General features: G+C 42.4%; 3 protein-coding genes across 5 annotated transcripts in view; 1 reads left to right on the top strand and 2 right to left on the bottom strand.

Moving 5' to 3' along the window:
• The window catches only part of schip1 (schwannomin interacting protein 1), a gene marked incomplete at its 5' end in the record, with an annotated part of 226041 nt that extends 219760 nt beyond the window's left edge, over positions 1 to 6281 (bottom strand). Inside the window, 4 exons of the mRNA XM_080053917.1 lie at positions 520 to 606; positions 715 to 782; positions 5899 to 5992; positions 6259 to 6281. Coding sequence (XP_079910043.1) covers positions 520 to 606; positions 715 to 782; positions 5899 to 5992; positions 6259 to 6281 — 272 coding nt within the window. The remainder of the gene's footprint in view (positions 1 to 519; positions 607 to 714; positions 783 to 5898; positions 5993 to 6258) is intronic.
• A 582-nt stretch (positions 6282 to 6863) lies between these two features.
• On the top strand, positions 6864 to 7859 carry LOC307248399 (P2Y purinoceptor 3-like; the record flags this gene model as incomplete). The annotated part of the gene is made up of 1 exon (XM_080024797.1): positions 6864 to 7859. The coding sequence occupies one exon, from the start codon at positions 6864 to 6866 to the stop codon at positions 7857 to 7859; it is 996 nt and encodes a 331-aa protein (XP_079880923.1).
• Positions 7860 to 8020: 161 nt separating this feature from the next.
• On the bottom strand, positions 8021 to 20955 carry mfsd1 (major facilitator superfamily domain containing 1). Of its 3 annotated transcripts, XM_080025295.1 has the most exons (17): positions 20784 to 20955; positions 20533 to 20585; positions 20008 to 20120; positions 19840 to 19882; positions 19645 to 19712; positions 19319 to 19427; positions 18732 to 18834; positions 18099 to 18197; positions 17713 to 17824; positions 15557 to 15613; positions 14886 to 15042; positions 14303 to 14400; positions 14075 to 14187; positions 13916 to 13963; positions 13635 to 13701; positions 8952 to 9057; positions 8021 to 8732 (listed from the first exon to the last, which is right to left on the bottom strand). In XM_080025295.1, the coding sequence occupies exons 1-17, from the start codon at positions 20950 to 20952 to the stop codon at positions 8673 to 8675; spliced, it is 1575 nt and encodes a 524-aa protein (XP_079881421.1). In that variant the 5' UTR covers positions 20953 to 20955; the 3' UTR covers positions 8021 to 8672. The 3 variants fall into 3 exon arrangements, with proteins under 3 accessions (XP_079881421.1, XP_079881422.1, XP_079881423.1); XM_080025297.1 differs by lacking the exon at positions 8021 to 8732 and having other exon boundaries at positions 9008 to 11924; XM_080025296.1 differs by lacking the exons at positions 19840 to 19882; positions 20008 to 20120.
• Positions 20956 to 21967: the final 1012 nt, after the last annotated feature.

Below are 21967 nucleotides of genomic sequence, written 5' to 3'. Positions count from 1 at the left end.
TCTCCACTTTTATTTTCTCCTTCTATCTCTCCATTCCCCCCGTTCTCTGCTCCACTTCATTCTCTCCCCTATCCGTCTCTAACCTTTCTACACCCCAATCATGTTAACTCCACACACACAGAAACATTGTCCATCTCTTTCTCTCTGTCCTCGACTTTCAGGGAAAACGAAAGCCTTGAGGCGAGAGTTGTCCTTCTCTCTGTTACACCTATAAAAGCGTGGGGCCAGTGTTTAAGTAAAATGGTGCTTGACGGCCGTCTGCGCGGGGTTCATGAACTCAAGAGTCCACTCTGACCCTGACTGCTGAAACCTTATCAGACGGAAGATTGAGTTATAGCCGCGCGCAAATTGCTCCCCCTCTCTCCAACACAACAAACATAATGCACTTTAAGGGGTCATAGGTAACGCACGTTCGCTGACACTTCATGGGAAATTGTATTAAAAATGGAGGAAGGAAACATATATTTTCCAAGACAAATCACACAGACACATAAGTGGGCCACAGGTGATACTACTCACACAATAGCCTTGATCTCCAGGTGCTGTCGTTGCTCACGGCGATGGGGGCTATTGTCATCCTCTTCCTCAGTCCTACGAGGACGGCTTCTGCTATAATAATGAGAAAAGCAGTTCAGTCTACCATCCACATTGTAGATTAAGGGCTTTTAATACAATAAAGAGGATTCTGTTCGGGGATACTGTCTTGCGTCTTACCTCTCCACTTTGGGAGCAGCTTGCCCTCCACTGTGGTTGCAATAGCGATGATACCTCTTCACTTCATCCTGCAAGGCGAAAACACTCCGATAAGTCAACAAGTTTTTTATTTAATTTTTTTTCCATGCCAAGGATATGACACGGGAGGAGCTTTGCCTCGATATGATACAGTGAGCTATTTGCAGCATTTCCTGTATGTGTAATTGCATCACATCATCCACCCACGCATACTGTTCGTCTGGTATATAGCTCCATAACTAAGCCGGAGCAGCGGGGGGGAGAAAAAAACTGCTCTTTTTTATGGTTTCTTTCCGTTATGTGTTTATTAACCTCGAGAGTAACAGCTTCTCTGGGTTCTCTGCGCATACATAGTCTCAAAACACAAATAGTCGTAGGGAAAGATAAACAACTGGGTGGGTGTGTAGTTAGGCTGTTGCTGATGCATAACAGCATGTGTGTGCTCTGCAGGTGCCAAGCGGCCAGGCAGACAGCAGCTGCAGGCCAGGGGGACGAGGCCTGAGCCCAGGCACCTCTCTCTGGGGCCACTGCCATGAAGCTCAAATGGGACTGGACAGATGGATGTGCTCCCGAAGCAGCAAAGCAGCTCCACACTCCATCTCAAGTGTTCACTCAATATCCCAGTTAGCCAACAGGGTGTAAGCTGAGAGTATTTTTGTTCATGTTTGTTCATTTTTGGTGTGAAAGCGCAAATACCTTTTTTTTTAAAGAATGTTGTCCCGTTGACCAAAAGTTACATGCAGTATTTGCTCGAACTAAACAATGCATATTATCACAGTTTTAAACTGTGGTTTCAAAATGTTCCACAACACATAGGGGGTGTTTGTGTCCATCCAAGATTATGCAGTCCAGACAGCATGTTCTGTTTTCGCATTACTTCAACAGTTCTGAATGTGTTTGGTTTTTCTCTCAGTGAGCAGGGATTAAGTGTTCAGGATGCCAGGCAAAAGGCCAAAGAGGGTTTAAATTATAACGGTTTCAACAAGTGTCACGCTTTAACAACCGTAGACTCTGTCCAGGTGCTGAAGCTAAAATAAGAATCCATGACCAATGACAATGGTAGTGTTTAATTTGAGAGGGAAAATGAGTGAATGTGTTTTTAAAATAACATTCTAAAAAGTTACATTTTATATGCTGAAATACACATTTGTGTTCAATGAAAGAAATCTACAATTTAAAGCCACAGTCATACTGACATTATCATGAACAATGGTCCAACATTAAGACCATTATTATTGCTATGAATAAAACATGGACTATAGCAGCTAACATTTCATTATGAATTATTTCTATTCCTTCAAGAATTGCTTTATATACATGTTTTACAGCAACAACCTTGTGTGTGTTATTATCAACCAATGTCTTGGGCCTCTGGACCAGATAAAACATAGCCTACTAAAAGTTATATGAGAGCCAAAGAAAGTCCAAGGGAGCAAGCAAATTGCAGCTGAAGACACGCATTGCTTATAGCCTATAGCCTAATAGCACACGTGACCATCAATCAATAACTGAATACATGATTTCATAAAGAACCAGGATATTAACAGAACCCTGTTCTGCTGGGCATGTAAACAGCTTAATCACATTATTTTCCATAGCGAAATCAGGACAATCAATAGACTGAAAGGCTAGGGAAGGTGATAGTGGACAGTAATAGGCCTCATGTCACTGAAAAATGAGAGAAGGAAGAAAAAGAGGGGAGGAGAAACAACAGCACATAGAAGAAAGTCTGCTGCCCTTTAATTTACGAGTTATTAAAATCATAATTTCCTAGAGTCCTAGTTCTGTCACAGAGATCGATGGCAGACTTGGCTGAATATCCACACACCCATGCACAGACACACACATTCTCTCACACACACACACACACACACACACACACACACACACACACACACACACACACACACACACACAGACACACACACACACACACACAAACACATTCCCTTTAGGTGTGTGAAAGATGTGCTCCTCAGATGAATATGGTCTCTTATTGAGAACCAAACAGGCATGTATGCACACATACCCACACAGTTGTAAGCACACACACACACACACACACGATTTGATTTCAGCCTGGTGATGCGCTGGAACATCTGCATCAGACTGCTCAGCTCAGCTTGCCGATCAACACGGGGAAATGTCCAATCAGGAGAGGAGCTGTACCAGTGGAGGTGCTCATTAATTGCCACATCGGAAATCAATTTACATGCGCAGTGCGTGCAAGGAGTAACATGGAAGTCAACATTTACTCTTTTCGCCTGAGTCCCTGAGAACAAAAAAACCCACCCGCTGAGAGATGTAGGTGTTGCTGATGTGCTCATGTGATTACACGATTGGAAATGCTGTTTTGTTGCAGTGCTTTTGGCTCCGGGGTAAAATTACTGGAGGAAACGGATGCCTTTATGCAATTTTTGCTCAAATTTTGTCTGGATACACAAGATGTAAATGTAAACTGACCGACGAGGCGTATATAAGGAACATCATGCACACATTCGGATATAAGATTTAGTGCATATTTAGGTTTTCTAGGGATGTTTCAAAAGGAATGGCTCCCCTACGAGTCAATAAACTATAGTCACATACTCTTGAAAATTCTACAAGTGCTTAAAGTGCTTATTTTGTGCAACCAGCAACACCAGCCCACAACTTAAGTGTATTCATTTTACAATGATATCAAAATAGTCAAAAGCATCATCAAATCATTACATTTGAGAAGTTGGAACGCGCTCATACTTGAATTTTCAGTTTGATAAATCGTTGTGGATTAATTTTCTGACACATTTGATGTACTGATTACTCCCTATAAGTGTTGAGCCGTGTTGGGAAAAAAAAGTATTCCGGGTGTACAATGAGGGAGGCAAGGAAGCTGTCAGACGGAAGAAGAGGCGTAACAGTTCATTGGAAATTGGAACCCAACCAACCTTCCAAGATATGGTAATGGAATAGAATGGTTACGACTGCAATGTTGTCAGGACTTTTTTGCGTGTGTGTTTGTGCATCTGTGCATATACACATGCGTCTTTGTCTATGTTTGAAAGGATTTATATGGCATTTTATAAGAAATAAGAAATTAAACACACACACACACACACACACACAGAGAGAGCATCCCTCCCTCATTTGACCATGGCGAGTCGAGGGACACCTATCTGTCAGTGTGCAGGCCCATCTCGCTCCTGCGCAGGATATTACAGCTCAATCGCGTAGCGTTTGAGTGAGCCGGCGCATACAGCACTCAGCACAGCTCTGTCCCACTGGGGGTGAGACGATAATGCACTTCTGAAATATGACACCCCTCCCTGGCACCACACTCCCACTATGTACATCTTTTTTTATACATTACAGTATGCTGTAGCCTATCTGTGTCGCGTTGGCGAACTGCTGCTGCCCTATTTTATGACACAGGATCTGAATGAAACCTGTGTATGCTAGATTTCTGCTCCCATTGAGCACAGCCACACGATAATTTAAAGGAATAGACAAACTGGGACATTCGTGTTGTTATGCATTTTGACTGATTAAGAGCAACAACGGGTTTCATGCGTGATATTGATGAGAGCGATTTCAAGATTCAAGGTGCAAGAGTTCAACAGCGTCACCGGTGCTGTGTATTTTCTGATTAACCCCATTAAACGTGACCCTTGTTGGCATGCTGTTTAAATAAGCTCTGTGTAAAATGGTTAACAACACGGAGCCCGCGGCCGTAAAATTCAGCTGTCCCATTGATTATGGGGTAATAGCTAGATAGATTGATGTGTTTCTCGGGGGGTTCAAGCCTCGAGAATGAATATGAATCACTCACAGACACTGCGAGTGGAGCAGCCTCCATATCCAATAACCTGCATTTTCTACCCTCACTCATATTTCACACGCCAATTACTGGTTAGTCATTCAGCAGGCTTTTTCGTGTCCTCCTCGGCAGTCTGATATGAACCTCCTCCGTGTGAGACATGGCGTCTCGCCGAGTTAAGCTGGATCAATTTGAAAATGTCATTTTGGGAAAGAGATAATGAAATTCAACTGTCAGGTGGTGCAGTGGAAACGGATTAGAACACATCTGGAGACAAAATGAGAAAGTTTAGGGGAACATGCAATGAATAAGATGTGTGTGTGTGTGTGTGTGTGTGTGTGTGTGTGGGGGGGGGGGGACATGAAATGAACAAGGTGTGTGGGTGTGTGTGTGTTGGGGGGGGGGTGCACCATCATAATATATTGCAGAGTAAGTCGGAAGCTGTGTTGGCACAGAGAGCTTTCAGAGCTCACACGCTCAATATCCCCATCCACCGATAATGCGCAACACTACATCAGTGGCATTAAATATTCAGAAGCTCAATACAACCAGGTGAACTTGTGCACCTACGCTCAACCAAGCACAAAAAAGAAAAACGCCAGATACTTCCGTTAAAGAAAGCGATTATTTCAAAAACTATTATCCCCATACACGAGCTCTGGTCTCAACTTGAAGACGAGGGCAGCTCAGCTATGCCTTCACTATATCCTGCTGATTATAAAGTTGTTTGCAGCGCGAGGTACAACATGTAGTATTAATGAGACCTTTTCAGCAGCTGCCATGACAAAAAAATCTTTAAGTGGCCCAAAGCCAACGTGAAAAAAAGCAATTTCCCCCAAACCATATTGCATTCAGCAGACTGTGCAAACTGGAAAGGGTGAATAAGGGGAGCAGGATTCGAGGCAGTTAAGGTTACTGCATGGATGGGAGAGATTTAGTTTTGCAAAGGGTTATACAGTATAGGATTCACTGTCCATGGTGCTGATACTTCTAGTATGTGGTCTCTCTCAAGCTGCTAAGCCACTGGGGAATAGTTGCCTATATGCGTTGTTATACTGCTGAGAATCATACTTCTCTTAAATTTGCTGTCAAAGTCTATGGGCTTCTTCTCTTCTTTTGCCTTAGGGGAGTCTTTGCTGAAAGAGCAGTATGAGCACCAACTTGCTGCTGCTCCTAAAAAAAGATCAGAAAGTGAATTACATCATTGCTGAAATGTCCCCTCGCGGGAAAGAGACACCATCCTCCTTTAGCAATATTTTCCCAGAGAGGTAGATACATTTAGGCTATAGCCTACCATCCAGGTACCCAGCAATGACATATCAAGTAATAGACTGTTCACTAGCCTGCCCTCTCTCCTGGATGCCTCTTACCTGGTTATTAATGCACAGAGCGAGGTGTTTCCTATCCCGAGCCACAGCCAGACTCCCGCCGCGCAGCCTCGCCTCCTGTCCCTGGTACATGCTCCTGGAAGGACACCGCTCAAGTTAAGACACACACAAAAAAAAAACTCAAGAAATATGCAATATGCTACAAGCCCTCAGTAACCTATCCCAACAGCCTGTGCTCATTTCTGTCCAGCTTCAGAGTGTGCCGTCCGTCACGCAGGATTTTATCACCAATCAGTGCATGTCGGAGCAGTGCGTGCTGGAGCATCTCGTTTAAAATCCTAAATAAACAGTGTTGCCCTGCTGCATTTATGAGAAGGATCAGTCGGTGGATGTGACACTAACCTGTGTGTGCCGTTCCTCAGCATGATGAGCTCTCTTGTTCCCTCTCTCTCGCTTTCAGTCTCTCAGACAGAGATGAAGTGAACACTTTGAGTCGGAGAGCAGCCGGAGAGAGACCAGACTTGGGAGAAATTCTCGCAGCCAATGGGACGCTGAGCGTGCGTGCTCGCGCTTCTATACAGCGCGTGTCACAGCGGTGTCGTTTAAAACTTGGCAATCGGTTTAAATCACGGCAATGATTACTCTGCACGCCTTCTTTCTCTCCCTCTCCGGGGAAAAAGGCAATAGCACACTACACTATCTCGGCACCATTATGTCAGGCTTTTTGAAACGCCTCACAGTGTGCCAATCTGTTTGCTCACTTCCTAGATATGGCGCTTTAATGGTTTGCATTACACAGGTGTGGTCTGGGAACAGGAGGCATGCATAAATTGAACAAACACCTGCATTTTTTTTTTAATCTTTTTCTTTCTTTTAGAAGCACTGGTCATACATCAGTGAGATGCAGACAGGTGAGGTATGAGGAGAACTGGTCCAACTTTTAGTAAAGTGATCAGGCCTCCAAATTGTCGGAACACCTAAACTGATAGCCTATGTACTTAGTTAGAATGGAGGATTTACCAATCTGCCCAGTGAATACCTACTACCAAAGGATCCTTCTACCCGTGTCCTACAGCCTCGTGTTCCTGCTGGGCTTGGCTTTAAACGGTGCCCTGCTTTGGTGTGTGTGCGGCCAGAAGCGTCGCTGGAGCAACATGGTCATCTACCTGACCAACCTCGCCGTGGCGGATCTCCTCTATGTGCTGGCCTTACCGCCTCTCATCATCAGCAATGCCATGGGCGACCTGTGGCCCTTTGGCAACGTCATCTGCAAAACAGTCAGGTTTTTCTTTTTCGTCAACCTCTACTGCAGCATGTTGTTCCTCACCTGTGTCAGCGTGCACCGTTTCATCGGAGTGTGCTTCCCCATCGTCGCCGTGCGCCTCAGGACCAAAAAACTGGCCCTCTGTGCGACGGCCTCGGTTTGGATCGTAGCCACTGCAGAGATTTTACCGACGCTGGTCTTTGCGCACACGGGCGTAATTAACAACATGACCGTGTGCTTTGAAATGACAGACCCGCGGCAATTTAACCTCTACTTCCCCTATGGTCTACTCCTAGCCATATCTGGGTTTCTGATCCCATTCCTGGTCGTCATCACCTGTTACTGCTCCATGATCAAGGTGCTTTATTGTAGGGCCGCAGTTGGCATCTATAATGCCAGGACATCGCGTATGCGCAAAAAGTCCCTGCACACCCTGCTAGTTGTGTGTCTCCTGTTTGTGGTGTGTTTTGTGCCTTACCACGTTGCTCGCACCGTCTACCTGTTTGTGAGGGTCTACATGCCCGAGGATTGCAATGCACTGAACGTGGTCATGATCTCCTTCAAGGTGTGGAAGCCTGCTGTCAGTTTGAACTGCTGCGCCAATCCTCTCCTGTACTTCTTGGGCTCTGGTCGGCACCGCCAGAGGCTGCGCGCGTGGCTGTGGAGGAGGAAGAGGAGAGTGCAGCCCAGCGTGTGTCTGGTGGTGGATGTAGGCAGCACTAACAGGTCCGGATGGTAGAGACTAGAGCGTGGGCATTACAGGTCTCATTAATCCATAAGGGACTTTTATCACCAAGCAATATGGGCCGTAATAACCAGGGACTGTACACACACTTGATTACAATCTGTTTTTAATAACTCGTTTTATTAAAAATATGTATTTGGCAACATTCAACAGGTCATAGAAGTCACCGACTTGTGAGGCATGTTTTCTTATTAACACTTATTCAGTCATATTGCAATAAAATCAGAAGGAACAGCAAAAAAGTAAGGAACTTAACTTGTGCACACACCGATCCTGCCAAAGGCGGTCATTAAAAAAAAGCAGTGATAATACTGTGACCAGACGGAACATTAAACATGGGAGGGAATTGGTGCCCTCTGTCGTTTGCAGAGGGGTTGATACTCAAAAGAAACATCTAGGCACCATAAAGCATCAATTCAATTTGATGATACAATCTCGTGGCTGGGAAAAAGAAATACTTCTGTTTTGTGGTTTCTATAAAACAAAAAAAGGCACACAGCACCTCAAGTGTGGGGCAAATAGAAAATAAAAAGTGAAGATAGGCCCAAAAATATTCTCTCTGGTGATAATAAATAAAGTCCCTACGGTGATAAAAAAAATAAAGTCAGATAACCCCAGAATACCCAGCAGAACAGTCATGTCATGTGAAGGTTAAAAGTTCCTTCAAGGTAAAATAGTGGTACAACGTCTTTTTCAAAGAAGGGGGCCCTTTGTAAACTAGCACCCTCCTTTCTTTTTGTGCATACTTCGAGTGGAGCCACAGAGCTGTGCCCATGTTTGGAGGTGCAGACAGCTGAATGAAGGGCATCATTTCAGAACACTCCTGTAGGCAAGGGATGACAGATGGGTAGAACAGTGGTCTGGGAGCTGAAGGGGAAAAGAAAGATAACGTTAAAGGTTGGGAGGGATGGAAAGATCACAGTCAAAGTGGATAAGCGACAACTTAGCAGTAAAACCAAACGCTCCTGACGTTCTTCAATCATTTGTAGCAGAAAAATAAATGGATTTTTTTCTTTGAATTGTGTCTACTCATAAGTGGTGTGTGTGTGTGAGTGTGTGTGTGTGTGTGTGTGTATTTGTGCATACCTGTGCGCCCAGCCTGGAGAGGTACCGGTTGCGTAAGCCAAAAGCAGACATGGGTGCTAATCTAGCAAACTCACCCTCTGTGGGTTTACTGGGTCGTCTTTTAATCCTGCAGGAATAATAATGTTGCCATCTTTATCTTCTCAACAGCAAAAGCGCTAACACAAGACCAAATACATTTATATTACCAAAAGGAGTAATTGCCCACCGTCTGCAGCTAAAGGCTGAGGAAAATTACTAATTGCCATAAAAGTTGTGTGGGGGTGAATCAACACTGCAGAAAAATAAGTGGTGCAATAAAAAAGAACTCAAATGCTCTCATACATTTGTTTAATTAAATGTCATTGTTCCATGAACAATCTGTTAACAAATGTGATTTGCTTCTACAAAAAATAGATTTTTCCAAGTGACTTCCCTTCCAACCTCCACCCACCCCCTCGTCTTTGATTGTACAATGGATCGGTCATTTCTCAAGGCATATCATTTCTTGTACAAATCTCAAAATCATTTAGCACTGAGTTTGACACAAATATATTCTCAGTTAAAGCAACAGGCTGCAGTGCTGCCACAGCGCAATAGTGCAAATGAGTGACAGGTGAGGAGAGCAGCATGTTTCTGTCCGTCTGACACTGTGGTCGTGTTAATGTGCAAACACAACATTTGATTCTACTGACCGACTTCTTACACGAGTTGGGCTTTTTCATTATTCAAAGAGTAACTGAGCATCAGTGGTTCATTTCTGATTCAAATTAACAAATCTGTTTCCCCCCTGACTCACCACACGCATCATCCCTGACAGGTTTAACCAAACCAGGCAGTGATGTCACAGTTAAACAATGGGAGGTCAGAAAACAAGATTAGTTACTGTGAGCATTTCATTGACTTTTTTGCCCAACTGAGGTAGTGAATTTTCATAATCCACAGTCTGCAACCTTGTTAACAACACATGTATATACAGTATAAAGCTATTGCCATGATACTGGAATGCTTTAAAAAAATTGTGCAAAAGAAAAGAAGTAGGTCCCAATGTTCAGATGAAGAAAGCAAGGATTTGGGGCAGTGGTTACAGAAAGTTAATTACCTGAGTTGATAAATGAGTGAAACACAGTCTACAAAACATAATTTATAGGTGAAACTGATTCTTGTAACAACTTAATACAACAGTTTGCAAAAACGTTAAATTGTGAATATCATTACATGGGTAAATGGTAAAAGTGTGCCCCTCTCTTTTTTCTACTCTTTCTTATCATTACAGTATGTATCATTTGATGATGAAACAGAAAAAATATTTTTTTATGAACTTCAGACACCAATGAACAATAAAGGAATTAATAAGTAAAAGAAACATTGAGCAATAAAGATTTAAACAAAGAAGAGCTATGCTCTTTTCAAGATTAGACATCATATAAGGTCAATGAGGCATGACTAGGAATAAAATTGAATATGAACTCACTGCTCCCAAGAAGAGTCCAGTAAGGAAGAATTCTGTTGGCAATTATTTGCGAGTGCTGACAAATGATTGGTGACGTAAATGAAGTGCTAAGTTGACTGCAATAAGGCAAAGTAAGATGAGAGTGCAGCTAAAAACACTTGGTAAAAGGGAACATATAAAAAAAGACTTAGAAAAATTATCCTTATGTACATATAAAACAATTGAGTTAATATAGGAACTGTGAGTTGCATCGGCATGTTATAAAATCAAGTACTGTTGATAAGAATCTTCTGCAAAGTTATTCAGATATCTACCAACACTTTCCAAGCATCTAAACCAGGGGTGTCCAAACTACGGCCCGCGGGCCGCAGCCCGCTTTTTGTTGGCCTGCAGCCGATTTAGAAAATATAATGTAATATTATTTATTTATTTTATTTTTTATTTATTTTTTGGAAAATCCATGTGTCCTTCTTCAATAGCTTCTAATTCATCTGACAGTGTCTCCAAATTATTTTTTTCATACAAAATTCTTCAGATTAAGCCTCCTAATTTTCCTCTCTAAGTGCACCAGATTCATGCATTTCACTTTAAAAAGTTAAAAAAATCTCCCGAGGGGGCATACCCCGACCCCCGTAGGAGGGTTGGGATCTCGGCTGGCTACGATTTTCACCCAGCTTTACATTAGAGGCAATAGCAGAAAACACTGGGTGTCTCAAAGGCATTTAACAATAGTCAATGATTTGGTCAGCCCTAAGGGGAAATGTGTCTGTTTAGGTTGCAAGGAAAGTGTTGCCGTGAAGAAGGATTACAATTTACAAAGACACTATGAAACTAAACATCAGAGCAGCTACATGTCCTGATAAATGTGTTATTTTGCAAAGTGGCCCAGCACTTCGTAGATTTTTCTGGATGTGGCCCTCAGTGAAAAAAGTTTGGACACCCCTGATCTACACTTTCTTCTGTAATTTACGGAGACTTAATGCTGAAGTTTCGCACACACACACACACACACACACACACACACACACACACACACACACACACACACACACACACACACACACACACACACACACACACACACACACACACACACACACACACACACACACACACACACACACACACACACACACACACACACACACACACACACACACACACACACACACACACACACACACACACACACACACACAGTCAGTCAGTCAGTCAGTCAGGCAGTCAGTGTCCAGTGAATTGGAGGAGATGAGTCAGCATGAGAAGTCAGAGAATATCTGTGGAGTCCAAGACTGAGATGTGTCATTTGTCAATGCCCTGATAAGGGCACAGTACGCTCTGAATACGAGTTTGGTTATGTAATAGCCAGGGCCAGACAGTCAGTTGGGGTGGGAAGAGCCACACATGGCAGCACTGGGTGGAGTCAGTAGCGCAGTCCCAACCCCCTGGCATGTTGATGGACAGCTCTGGGGTGGACAGTGCAGCCTTTCTCGCTCCCAAGCCCAGGACTATGTGTGTTCCCCCATCACCATCCTCATCATCATCTGGAAAATATCAGTCACAGCAAGGACCGGAAAATATTAGTCTGTATTTCACATATAACATAGAAAACAATTTGTCTAGAGATAGAACAGGCAGACAGGGACTTGGAGATAGATAGACAGACAGAGATGTAACCGCAGCATCTGCTCATTGCGACCACTTGAATTCCAGACGAGAACAGAAAGTAGATCACGCCCACTTACAGAACTGCTGTGGTCTGGCCTTCTGTTCCAAACACAAAATAAACCAACCACATGTGGGTGGTTATTGACATGTGACATTCAGAATGTATGTCAATGTAAGAGAAACTGTTCTCTTTTGAGCCACATTTATAAAATGTTATTTGTTTATAAGAGACAACCATTAAAGCGGCTATGAGTAACTTTTAAATATCTTTAACACAGGCAAATTTTTCCTCTGAATGAAAGACGTTTTTATATAGTTTTTATTACTGCATTTGGTCTGGTCGCACACCCAGTCCGATTTTCGGCTTGCACATGCAGGCTCTATGGTCACATATTCGTATTGGTCGCAGATTTCAGTGTAGCACAGCAACGCGATTTGAGTAGCCTATCCCTCCAGGTGAGGGAAGGGGAGCGGGAGCCTTGTTTTAGACAGTTATTTGTCGTCATAATGACTGATAACGGGGCTGAACCATCAAAGAAAAAAAGAAATTTCAATAAAGAAAAGCTAAAAGGGAGAGTGATAGACGGGCGGGAGGAGGGCGTTGCCAAACAACGTGTACACAATTTCACGGGAGTGAACTAGTTCTGCAGTGTTTACTCCTAAATGAATGAGCGGTACTAAAACAAAGTTTACTTTGCTTCATCATCATCATCAGATGACCATTATTCATCGGAAATAGTCATTATTTATAACAACATAAACACATTACCTCATCATGATCCATACTGCTGTCTCTCGTTCATTCGCTTTCTGTGAGGACACGGAATCTTTCAGCTCCGTGAGAGGGGTTAGTGACACTCGACTCATTGCAATCAGGTGTGTGTGGCACTGACTGGCATTAGTTGATGCAGTGTCACTAACCACTCTCACAAGCCGAAAAAGAGTCCGTGCCCTCACACTTACAACACACGGACATGCACTATACTGCGTCCTAATCATTTGACACTCGTTTTGCTGTAATAACCACTCAATGATAACTGAAAGCCCTGTAAGCAGATCGAATCGATGATCACTTGAAAGATCAAAAACACACACACACACACACACACACACACACACACACACACTTTACACGCCTTAACCTTGTAAAGTATGAAAAGATTGGAGCTGTGTAGATATACAGTAACACGAAGCATGATTCTGCAACTAAGTCATGTGGCTGGGGGTCAGGAATGAGGGATCAAAGAACAAATCTATAAAAACATCTCTCTCATGAGGAACACATCGACACAGATCGTAGCCATCACGCTCAACCAGTTAAATGATTTATTTCTGTATCTCACGGAAACCCTCAGACTAGAATGAGATAGATAAATGTGGCCAAGAGTGGAGTTGGATAAAAAAAAAAATCAAAGAACACATTCAGTGTAAATGTTGTATTAGGAACTCTTACAAGTGCTCCTGTCCAAAAATATGCCTGTGCCTGTTCATTTTTTATTTATTTTTTCTGGAGATGCTTGCCTTATTGTTTGGAGGGTGTAGTAGTCGGTGCAAAAGCAGGGTTTAAAAAGGTTAAATCTACTCACTCGGCGTCTGAAGTGGCTTCTTTCTGGAGTTTGGCTCTGGCTGCGGCCGACAGGTTCAAATCTCCCCCTGGAGCAAGAGAGAGGGAGACGGAGAGATTAAAGAATGGAGTGCGTGTCTGGTGGCGAGTAGAAGAGAGGAGAGATGACCTGCTGAAGAGCGACAGAGTGAAGGGAGGATTTGAAAAATGAGAAATAGAAAAAGAGAGGTATAGGCTTGGAGAGAGAAGAGAAATGTGAGAGGAGTGAGAGAAATTAAGAGGGCTCCGGGTCTTCTCTCTTACCTCTGAGATAATCCACAAAGTACAGCGTCACCACTGCCATCAGTGCCACTGCAAGACAGGAAAAGGGAGGGAAAACAATGTGGAAAATCACTCGCAAAAAAAAAGAGCTATTATCTTATAAACCCCACACACAAACAGAGAAAGTGAAAAAATACATACAGCAAATGCACATGCAGAAGAACACTTCCAGGACCAGGTAGCCCCTGGTGTCCAAGATGGCTCCTGCAGCCATGGCAATGAGAGCAAGTCCCAGGTTCTGGATGGACTGCATGCTGTAGGACGGGCGGCAGGGGGTCAATGTAAAATCACAATGACATTAATGAACAGTCATAACAGTGTTTTAACATGTATACGATGAGTCAAAGCATTGCCATTACAGGTACGTACAAGCCATAGGCCGTCCCCAGCTGATGCTCAGGTACCACAAAGGCTACCATGGGCCACAGTGCACAGGCCAGTAAGGAGTAGGACACACCCAGCAAGGACTGGAGAAACAAGAGAGGACACACCTGCTGTCATCACTTCAGGGGATGATCTACAACCTAAAATTGACTTTTATTTTCTATGATGTAATGGTATGATAAAATGCATTTACTTTCCACTTCTGGGAATTGAGGAATGTTTCTACAGTGGTATGTAAACTTTTAGATTCCACATTAAATAAAAATCCAATTTCTTTATATGTAAAACTTAACATTTTTGTACCAACTAAGGTTGGAAGTACACTCAATAGATGAATTTTTACAAATAAGTCAAAACGATAATGAATTTCACTTTGCATCTACGACCATTATGACTTGCAGTGCTTCCATCTAGCATGGACTCCAATAACTCAAACAGCACTGTTGAATATACTAAAATAAGTTGTGCAACTCCTTCTATTCATCATTCAACTGTTTATGACTAAACAAAAGTAGAATTATGTTGGGGGAGGGGGCGTATGGTGAAAGGAAATTTCCAGGGGCATTACCATGGCGATCCATGGGTTCCAGAAGGTGAACGCGAGCATCATGTGAGCGGCGAGTGTGGCGACCACGGCGATTAGCACCCAGATCACATTCCTCCCGGTCCGGTCAACCATGAAGCCCAGGAGTGGAGATGCAGGGGCTGAGATGATGTACACGATACTGGGGAAGATAGAGAATGGCATGATGGGGGAGGGCAATGCTTAAGAGATAATATCTGTTAAAAAGGAAAATGATTGTTAAATACCCATGCTGTTAAAGTGAGGCTGTTGTTAGGTAGACTGAAAATAGGCCTCAGACAACTACGTCCAACTTATTTAATACAAATTTCAGGCACAACTAAATGGCAACCTGGTTACTGATATAAATCTGAGTACAGGAAATCAATTTGCCAAATGCATGCGATGCCACCTTGTTTTGGTTTTCATTGTGTATGCGGGGGTTTTAAAAGTCTAGTATCATGTTCCAAGTTTCCGGGAGCTGCACATCTCTCAGCTCAAACTCTGCTGTTGCCACACGAGGAAAGTCATTTGGCTAGTCTGCCGCCGTTGGGATAATAAAAATGCACCCCCACACAAAAGGAAATGCAAGATACATCAGCAACGGCAGGCTATAACGGTTTTAGTGCCTGAAGGTAGATTGGTCTCAATGGCCTACTACACCTGATCTGATTTACCTGTTCACAGCTCTTGCTTCAGCGGGGGAGAAGTTGAATTTTTCAATGAAGAACACCCTGTAAATGAAAAATAAAACTTAAGATGAATAGTTCACAGTGCAGACTGCTGCTCAGCCTTAGGTTAGCTCTCAGCCACTCCGCACGTTGTATTTGCCCCATTTGCATAACAACTATTTGCTCTGTAAGCACCTGCCCTCTTTGTGAAAAACATGTCAGTTGCTAAGTGATTTGAGAGTGCCTTTCAGCGAAGGAAATGCAGGTTGTGATAGCTTCAATTGGTTTCTTTCACTGTAAACCCATTTGTCAAAGCTCTTTCCATTCCTGGCCTGCTCCGACTCCCTTTGTGGGTTGGATGACAACACAGCATTGTCAGGTTGCAACGTTGTCCTCAGACACAAGGCATTGTAATTGATTTAATGGAGGTTATCCGTTTAATTCACACAAAACAATTGAATCATTATGCCATCCTTTCTTTTTTTTGAGCGAATCGTTTAATCTAATTTTTTGTTTTATACACAGGATGTCGTGTAATGATGAAGCTATTTTTAATCAAGCACAACACCTGAAATGCTGGATAGGAAATAAATTAGAATGTGATTTTAGCATCTCTCAATTTTTCTCTTTTGGAGTCAGAAACCTTGGTGAGAACTGGAAGCACTTGCCAGAGGTTGCCAATTTTCAGAGATGTTTAAATCTTACACAGAGAGACCCTTAATAGGAAAACGTTGAGCTTTCAAAGCCCTATATACAGTTACAGTATCTTATGACACTCAGCCAGAGTTCTAGTATTGTCCAGAAACTATACAAAACACCTCAGTCAGCTCCACTGTTGAACTGGGTTGCATGTTCCTATATTAAAATGAACAAGTATTTTTGAGTCACTCCTTTTTTGAGTCAACTTTCCTTCTGCCATATACTGTAGCCTACACGGACTAGAGCACCACATGTGTAGCGAGCAAGCCCCAACCACAGCTAGTTCTACCAGCATCCAATGCGGAAGTAACAACAATTGCAGTTCACCGAGTGGCCACTAAGGGCAGGTTTCAAAACACAGCAATTTCTTATTGACTCCCATGTTAAATATGCCTTTTTCACAGCATTATTAAACCTATTTAAAACATTCTAGTCTGTATGTTTAAGTCATATCTCCATGATAACACTGAGGAGGGTGATTTGTTTTCTAGCAGGCTAGTTTTTATTCTATTGGGGGTTAAAATTTATTAATAATTAGGGGTGCAGCCTCTTGAGTGACAGCTAGTTGGCCCTCACTTCGCCTCGGAGGTATATCAATGCCCTTTTTCGGTAAGAGAAAATGAGGCAGAGTAAAAATCTGACAAGATGGCGACGCGCATAAGCCAGGACGATTGGATGCAGTTGGAAAAACTGAGGTCAGCCCAGATGCTACATCCATTTTATATACTATCTATGGTAGCGAGCCAAAGCTGAAGATAGTCTGCAGTGAACTATTTACTCTATTGTTTGAAATAAACTACAGGACCAGCCATGTAAGAAAATTGCTTATACAAACAGGGTATAGAGGTCAAAAAGTTGTGGGATTTGTTGCCATTAGAAAAATTAACTGTGGCAACTTTATTAGATACACCCGGTGCAATATAATTCAATCCAATAAAACAGTTCTGCCACAACATCCGTCTTTAGTCAGCTCGTAATGTTCCATTTTTTAAACATGTCATTTAAATGATATGCTGCTTATTACTAAGGTCATATTTGTACTGGACTACATTGTATTAGGGTGTTTCTCATATTGTGTGCTCCCTGTTTACATACAGTATATAAAGATGTCTAGTACATCATCACCTATAACCTCAGTGCTAAAGCACATAATTGAATCAACTTCTTTATTACAGTGTCGACACAAACTAAACAATACAGGCATCATAAAAGTTGACTTTATGTCGCTTCATTCAATTGTACACGTGTCCCTAATAAAGTGTATAATATATATAGAAAGAAAAATTATAATCAACATCGGTTTTGTCTTTTAACAACAAAAATGTACCAACACATAATAACCTTGGCCTAGCTAACGATCCACACCCTAGGTCATCCTAACTGATTAGGATGACCAAGGGACAAACGCTGAAAATGTAGAGACAAAGTAAATGTGTGTGTATCGGGACTGATGCAATACTCACTGTCCCAGGCCGATGAAGGGGAAAATGGCGACATAGTAGCCCACACAGATGATAAAGATGAGCCAAAGAGGGAAGGAGAAGTCTTTCACGTCTGTCAGCTTGACCACTTCACCTAATATGTGACATGAACACACACATTCAGATTAGCTTGAGAGCACTACTTGCTTTCGCCATCTGCAAAAGGAGGACAGCGGCTTATCGGACAAAAAGCGCCTAAAGCCAATGAACTGTGTAGGCACAAGGTCGATGTTAGGAAGAAAAACAAAACACTGAACCCATTGAAGCCTCCACAGACAATAACAAAGCTCTCTCTACAAGATATTGACAGGTGAGGCCAAAGAGGAAAAAACAAAAGATAAGAAAAGACTTTATCTTGTAATCTGTACCGGTTTTGCCTTCTTCCTTGTGGAGTATCTTCTCTGCTCTTCTGTCAAGGAATCCCAACACCAAGGCACAGAACAGTGAAAACAGGCAGGTTACTGAAGCTAGGGAGAAAGGAGAAAAACAAATCAAAAGTAATAAATACAGATAAAGGAGACAAAAAAAGTAGTAATGAAATACAATTTTGCAATAAGATTATCAGGGAGTGCAAATTAAGATGCCCGGCGACTGCAGACTGCTTCTATTGCTCAAATGGTGATATTTAAGTTTAACCAACAGTGGCAGTGGAGACAGACTAAAGAAGGAAACACACTACTGCAAGGTGCGCAAAAATGGAGGCAATTTCAGCACATTATACGAGGGGGGGGGGGGGGGGGGATATAAGAACTGACACTTCTTGTAACTCATGTGACTCATGTGTAGTAGCAGGCAGAAGCACTTTAAGTTCTCTATACCACTTCTCTCTCTGTATCTGCTGGCTGTGTTATCTGAGATCATAAGTCACAGAGGAAAGGATCTAGTATTTCTAGCAGAGACAGAGTTTAAAGCGCACGTAACCCGAGTCCCAATGTTTTAAACTTGCCAATGCCAATTTTGTGTAACCACAGCTAAAACCAAAAGTGTATAGTACTATTTACCTATCATGAGTGATATGCCCAGTGTGGTGTGTCCAGTAGAGCCAACCAGGTCTGCTACTTTGCTGTACACCCAGCCCATGATGTTCATGTTCACTGTGCTGCCCTTGAGACGAGTGGAGAAGAGGGCAAATCACCATGACATGTATTTATTTATTTATCTTTAAAATCCCAATGTTTAAAAAAAAGGTGCACTATGTAACTTTGGGTGTGTCAGAGAAACTAAAGTTTTGTAAGGTATATTCCTGAATAAACAAACTTTCCTCACAGGCAAATTGGATCTCTAACACAATGTTTGAAGTTAGAAAGCTACCTGAAAAGTTAAGTGTTTCACTGTTGTTGTTGTTCACAGCAGCGGGCCCGCAGTTTTGTTTAAAAACATATTTCAGTTTGATGTTTGGTTCCTGGTGCCTCAAAATAATTTGGTTTTGATTCATGATGATAGAATTATTCAATACTGAGAATTACATGTAGACTCTAGAGTAAACCCCCCTCCCCTGAAACTGCATCGTGCAACTTTAAGTACAAAAAAATAAATAAAAAACGTCAACATATTATTTTAAAAACAGGTCCGTTGGAAGCGTACTTACCAGTCGAGCCATGCTCAGCTGAAGGCCAAACACTAGATTGAGCTCCTTTCCTTTGAACCAGTTGACCGCATAGGTGTTCTGGGCCACAGCCAAGGACTCTCCTCCAATCCTACCCAGGACAAGAAAAACAGTTGCATATAGCATTTAAGCTATGTGATACAACAAGACCAACTTGAGACAAAAATGCTCTTTTCACGGGAGAAGGACGTTGAGCAAGTTTGGGACACACTAGGCTTCGTGTTGGATGTGTGACCGTGTGTATCGTACATACGGAGACAAAGCTGTTGCGTTGTATTGGGAAAACAAATGGCACATTCATTTCTCACCCAAATACGAAACGTCCAACTTCCATCAGCCAGAAGTGATCCAACAAAGCTCCAGTGGCAAATATTACCTGTGGGAAAGTTACAATGCAACAAAGAAAAACAATTGCTAATTGCCATGCATTTTTCTTCTTATATTTTCTCTTTCATAGAATAAAATACCTTTTTCATATCATCTAGATTTCAAAGTGAACCTACCTGCCCAACACAGACAAAAAGGGAAAAGATGATGGTTCCCAGCCTAAGTTAAAAAAATAAAAAATAAAGATGAGAATGGTAAAGAATACAAGCACAAAGACAACACAGCTCTTTCACTTTCACTTACAGTTAATAGCCAAAACAAAAGCCACTTGTTGGTGTTTGTACCTGATGCCAAAAACCCTGTCAAGCAGGAATCCCCCAAAGAAGCAGAGAACCACATTGGGCCAAGAGTACCAGGCGTACAGCTGCATGAACTTTGCAGTGTTCAGGTCCAGGTTCTGGTGCAGTCAGGGAGGAAGCAAATCACAGTTGGTAACTTTGACTGCTTTGGGATTTCGTTTTCCCCATATGCTGAAGGCTACTGTGTTCTGAGATTAAATAATAGGCCTCTAATTGGAGCATTTAGGAGCAGGTTCATTTCAGTGTTTTGGTTGGATTATTATGCATATTTCACTATAAGAACTATGCACAAACAATATATATTTATATTTTAACTAATGGGGGACTCAGTCCCAGCCTGACAGAAATGTGAATGATTGCATTTATGGTGTGTGGGGGAAAACTAGCGGAGATCCTTGCTATTATTGAAATAAACCCTTTTGCTTCAACAACGTTCAATCATTCTGCTTTTCTCCCACGACAGGTGTAATACCCTGGAGAACAACTTTGCATTCACACAGAGTTATTTACCTGGATGACTTGAGTTTGAAGTGCAGCCGGGTTGTCATAACAGAAGTAGCTTCCTGGAAAAGATTAACTAGGCTACATCAACAGGATACATTAATGATACTTCAGTTCTTTTGACGCTAATGAGCCACGCTGAGCACCAACAATACAAGATATTTTCAAATCGAGTGTAGGCTAACGTATTGCACTTAGACTACACATATGTCTGCTATAACCATTGAAGGGGCTTGAGGAAGTTGCTTTCTCCTGCTCACCAAATCCCAGGAAGCACATGAACCCCAGGACAACCACTCGGTGCAGTAGGTGGCTGGGGTCGCAAATGGCCGGCATGGGTCTGCCGGTTCCAGTCGCTGCCTGTCGGCCGGTAGGCGACCCGTCGTCCTCCTCTCCCAACAGGCTCTGCCGCTCCTCATAGTCCGCCATGTTTGTCCGTTTGGGATTTGCTACGGGGAAAAGTTGAAGGCAGTGAAGAGGACGTAGATCGATCACATGATCCGGCAGGCATGTCACGTGACACGCCGGTGTTTATCCTAGCGCGGTGCTGGCGGAGGAGAGCGCGCGAAAGCGTCAGATGCTTCATTGATTTGTGAGTAGACAGGTGGATAAAGGCATATCTTCACCTGGGAGGAAGTGACAGATGGTTGCAGCCAGCCCACGCCGCGGACTGAAAGGTCTTTGCTACACAGATATTGGTTGGACAGAAATACATAGTAGGCTACTACTGCATTTCCCAGGGAAAGTTTTAAGAGTAAAAAAACAAACAAAAAAACAATGGTAGGCCTATCTCGTAAGTAACAGATTATATCATAAGTATTGCACTAGGCTAAAAGATTACAACTACATTCTAGGCTAATTGTAGTATAAAATTAATATTTTGGGCTTGATGAAAATGCATTTTACATATGGCTACTTTTATATTAGAGAGGGGGAGGGCTATTCAAATGATACATCTACATACATTTTAAAAATGTTGCCACTTAAAGGGATCTTACACATTCTGACCGTTCTGTCAGGTTGCATTATGGGTAATGTAGGCACATTGTTTGGCTGTATTATGAATGCATGTTATTAAAAAAAAGATAGTAGCCTATTACTGGTACTGCTTGCTGTAACTTTCGTTTTTTTTTTTTTTTTTTTGCTATACATTAGTATTCCACAATATTACAGGAGAGCAAAGCTATATAGGTGATGTAGCATACACTGCACTGCTAACAGTCTGTTTTAATTGATGATGATTTAATCCATCCACTTTCTTCTTCTTACCAGTGTTATGTGTATTATGAAGATTGAAACGATATGGAATTATAACCCAAATTTAAGGTTATACTGAGATTTGTATACATTTTTTTTCACCATGACATTTTTATTGATCCGTCTCAATGCTGCCATTTCTTTGTTTTCAGCATCAAACAGCAGACATTTTCAGCAATCTCTGACG

The sequence above is a fragment of the Ammodytes marinus genome, assembly GCF_949987685.1.
Source record: "Ammodytes marinus genome assembly, chromosome: 3".
Taxonomy (NCBI): domain Eukaryota; kingdom Metazoa; phylum Chordata; class Actinopteri; order Uranoscopiformes; family Ammodytidae; genus Ammodytes; species Ammodytes marinus.
The sequence above is the reverse complement of the archived record's forward strand: the minus strand, read 5'-3'. Positions and strand labels throughout refer to the sequence as shown.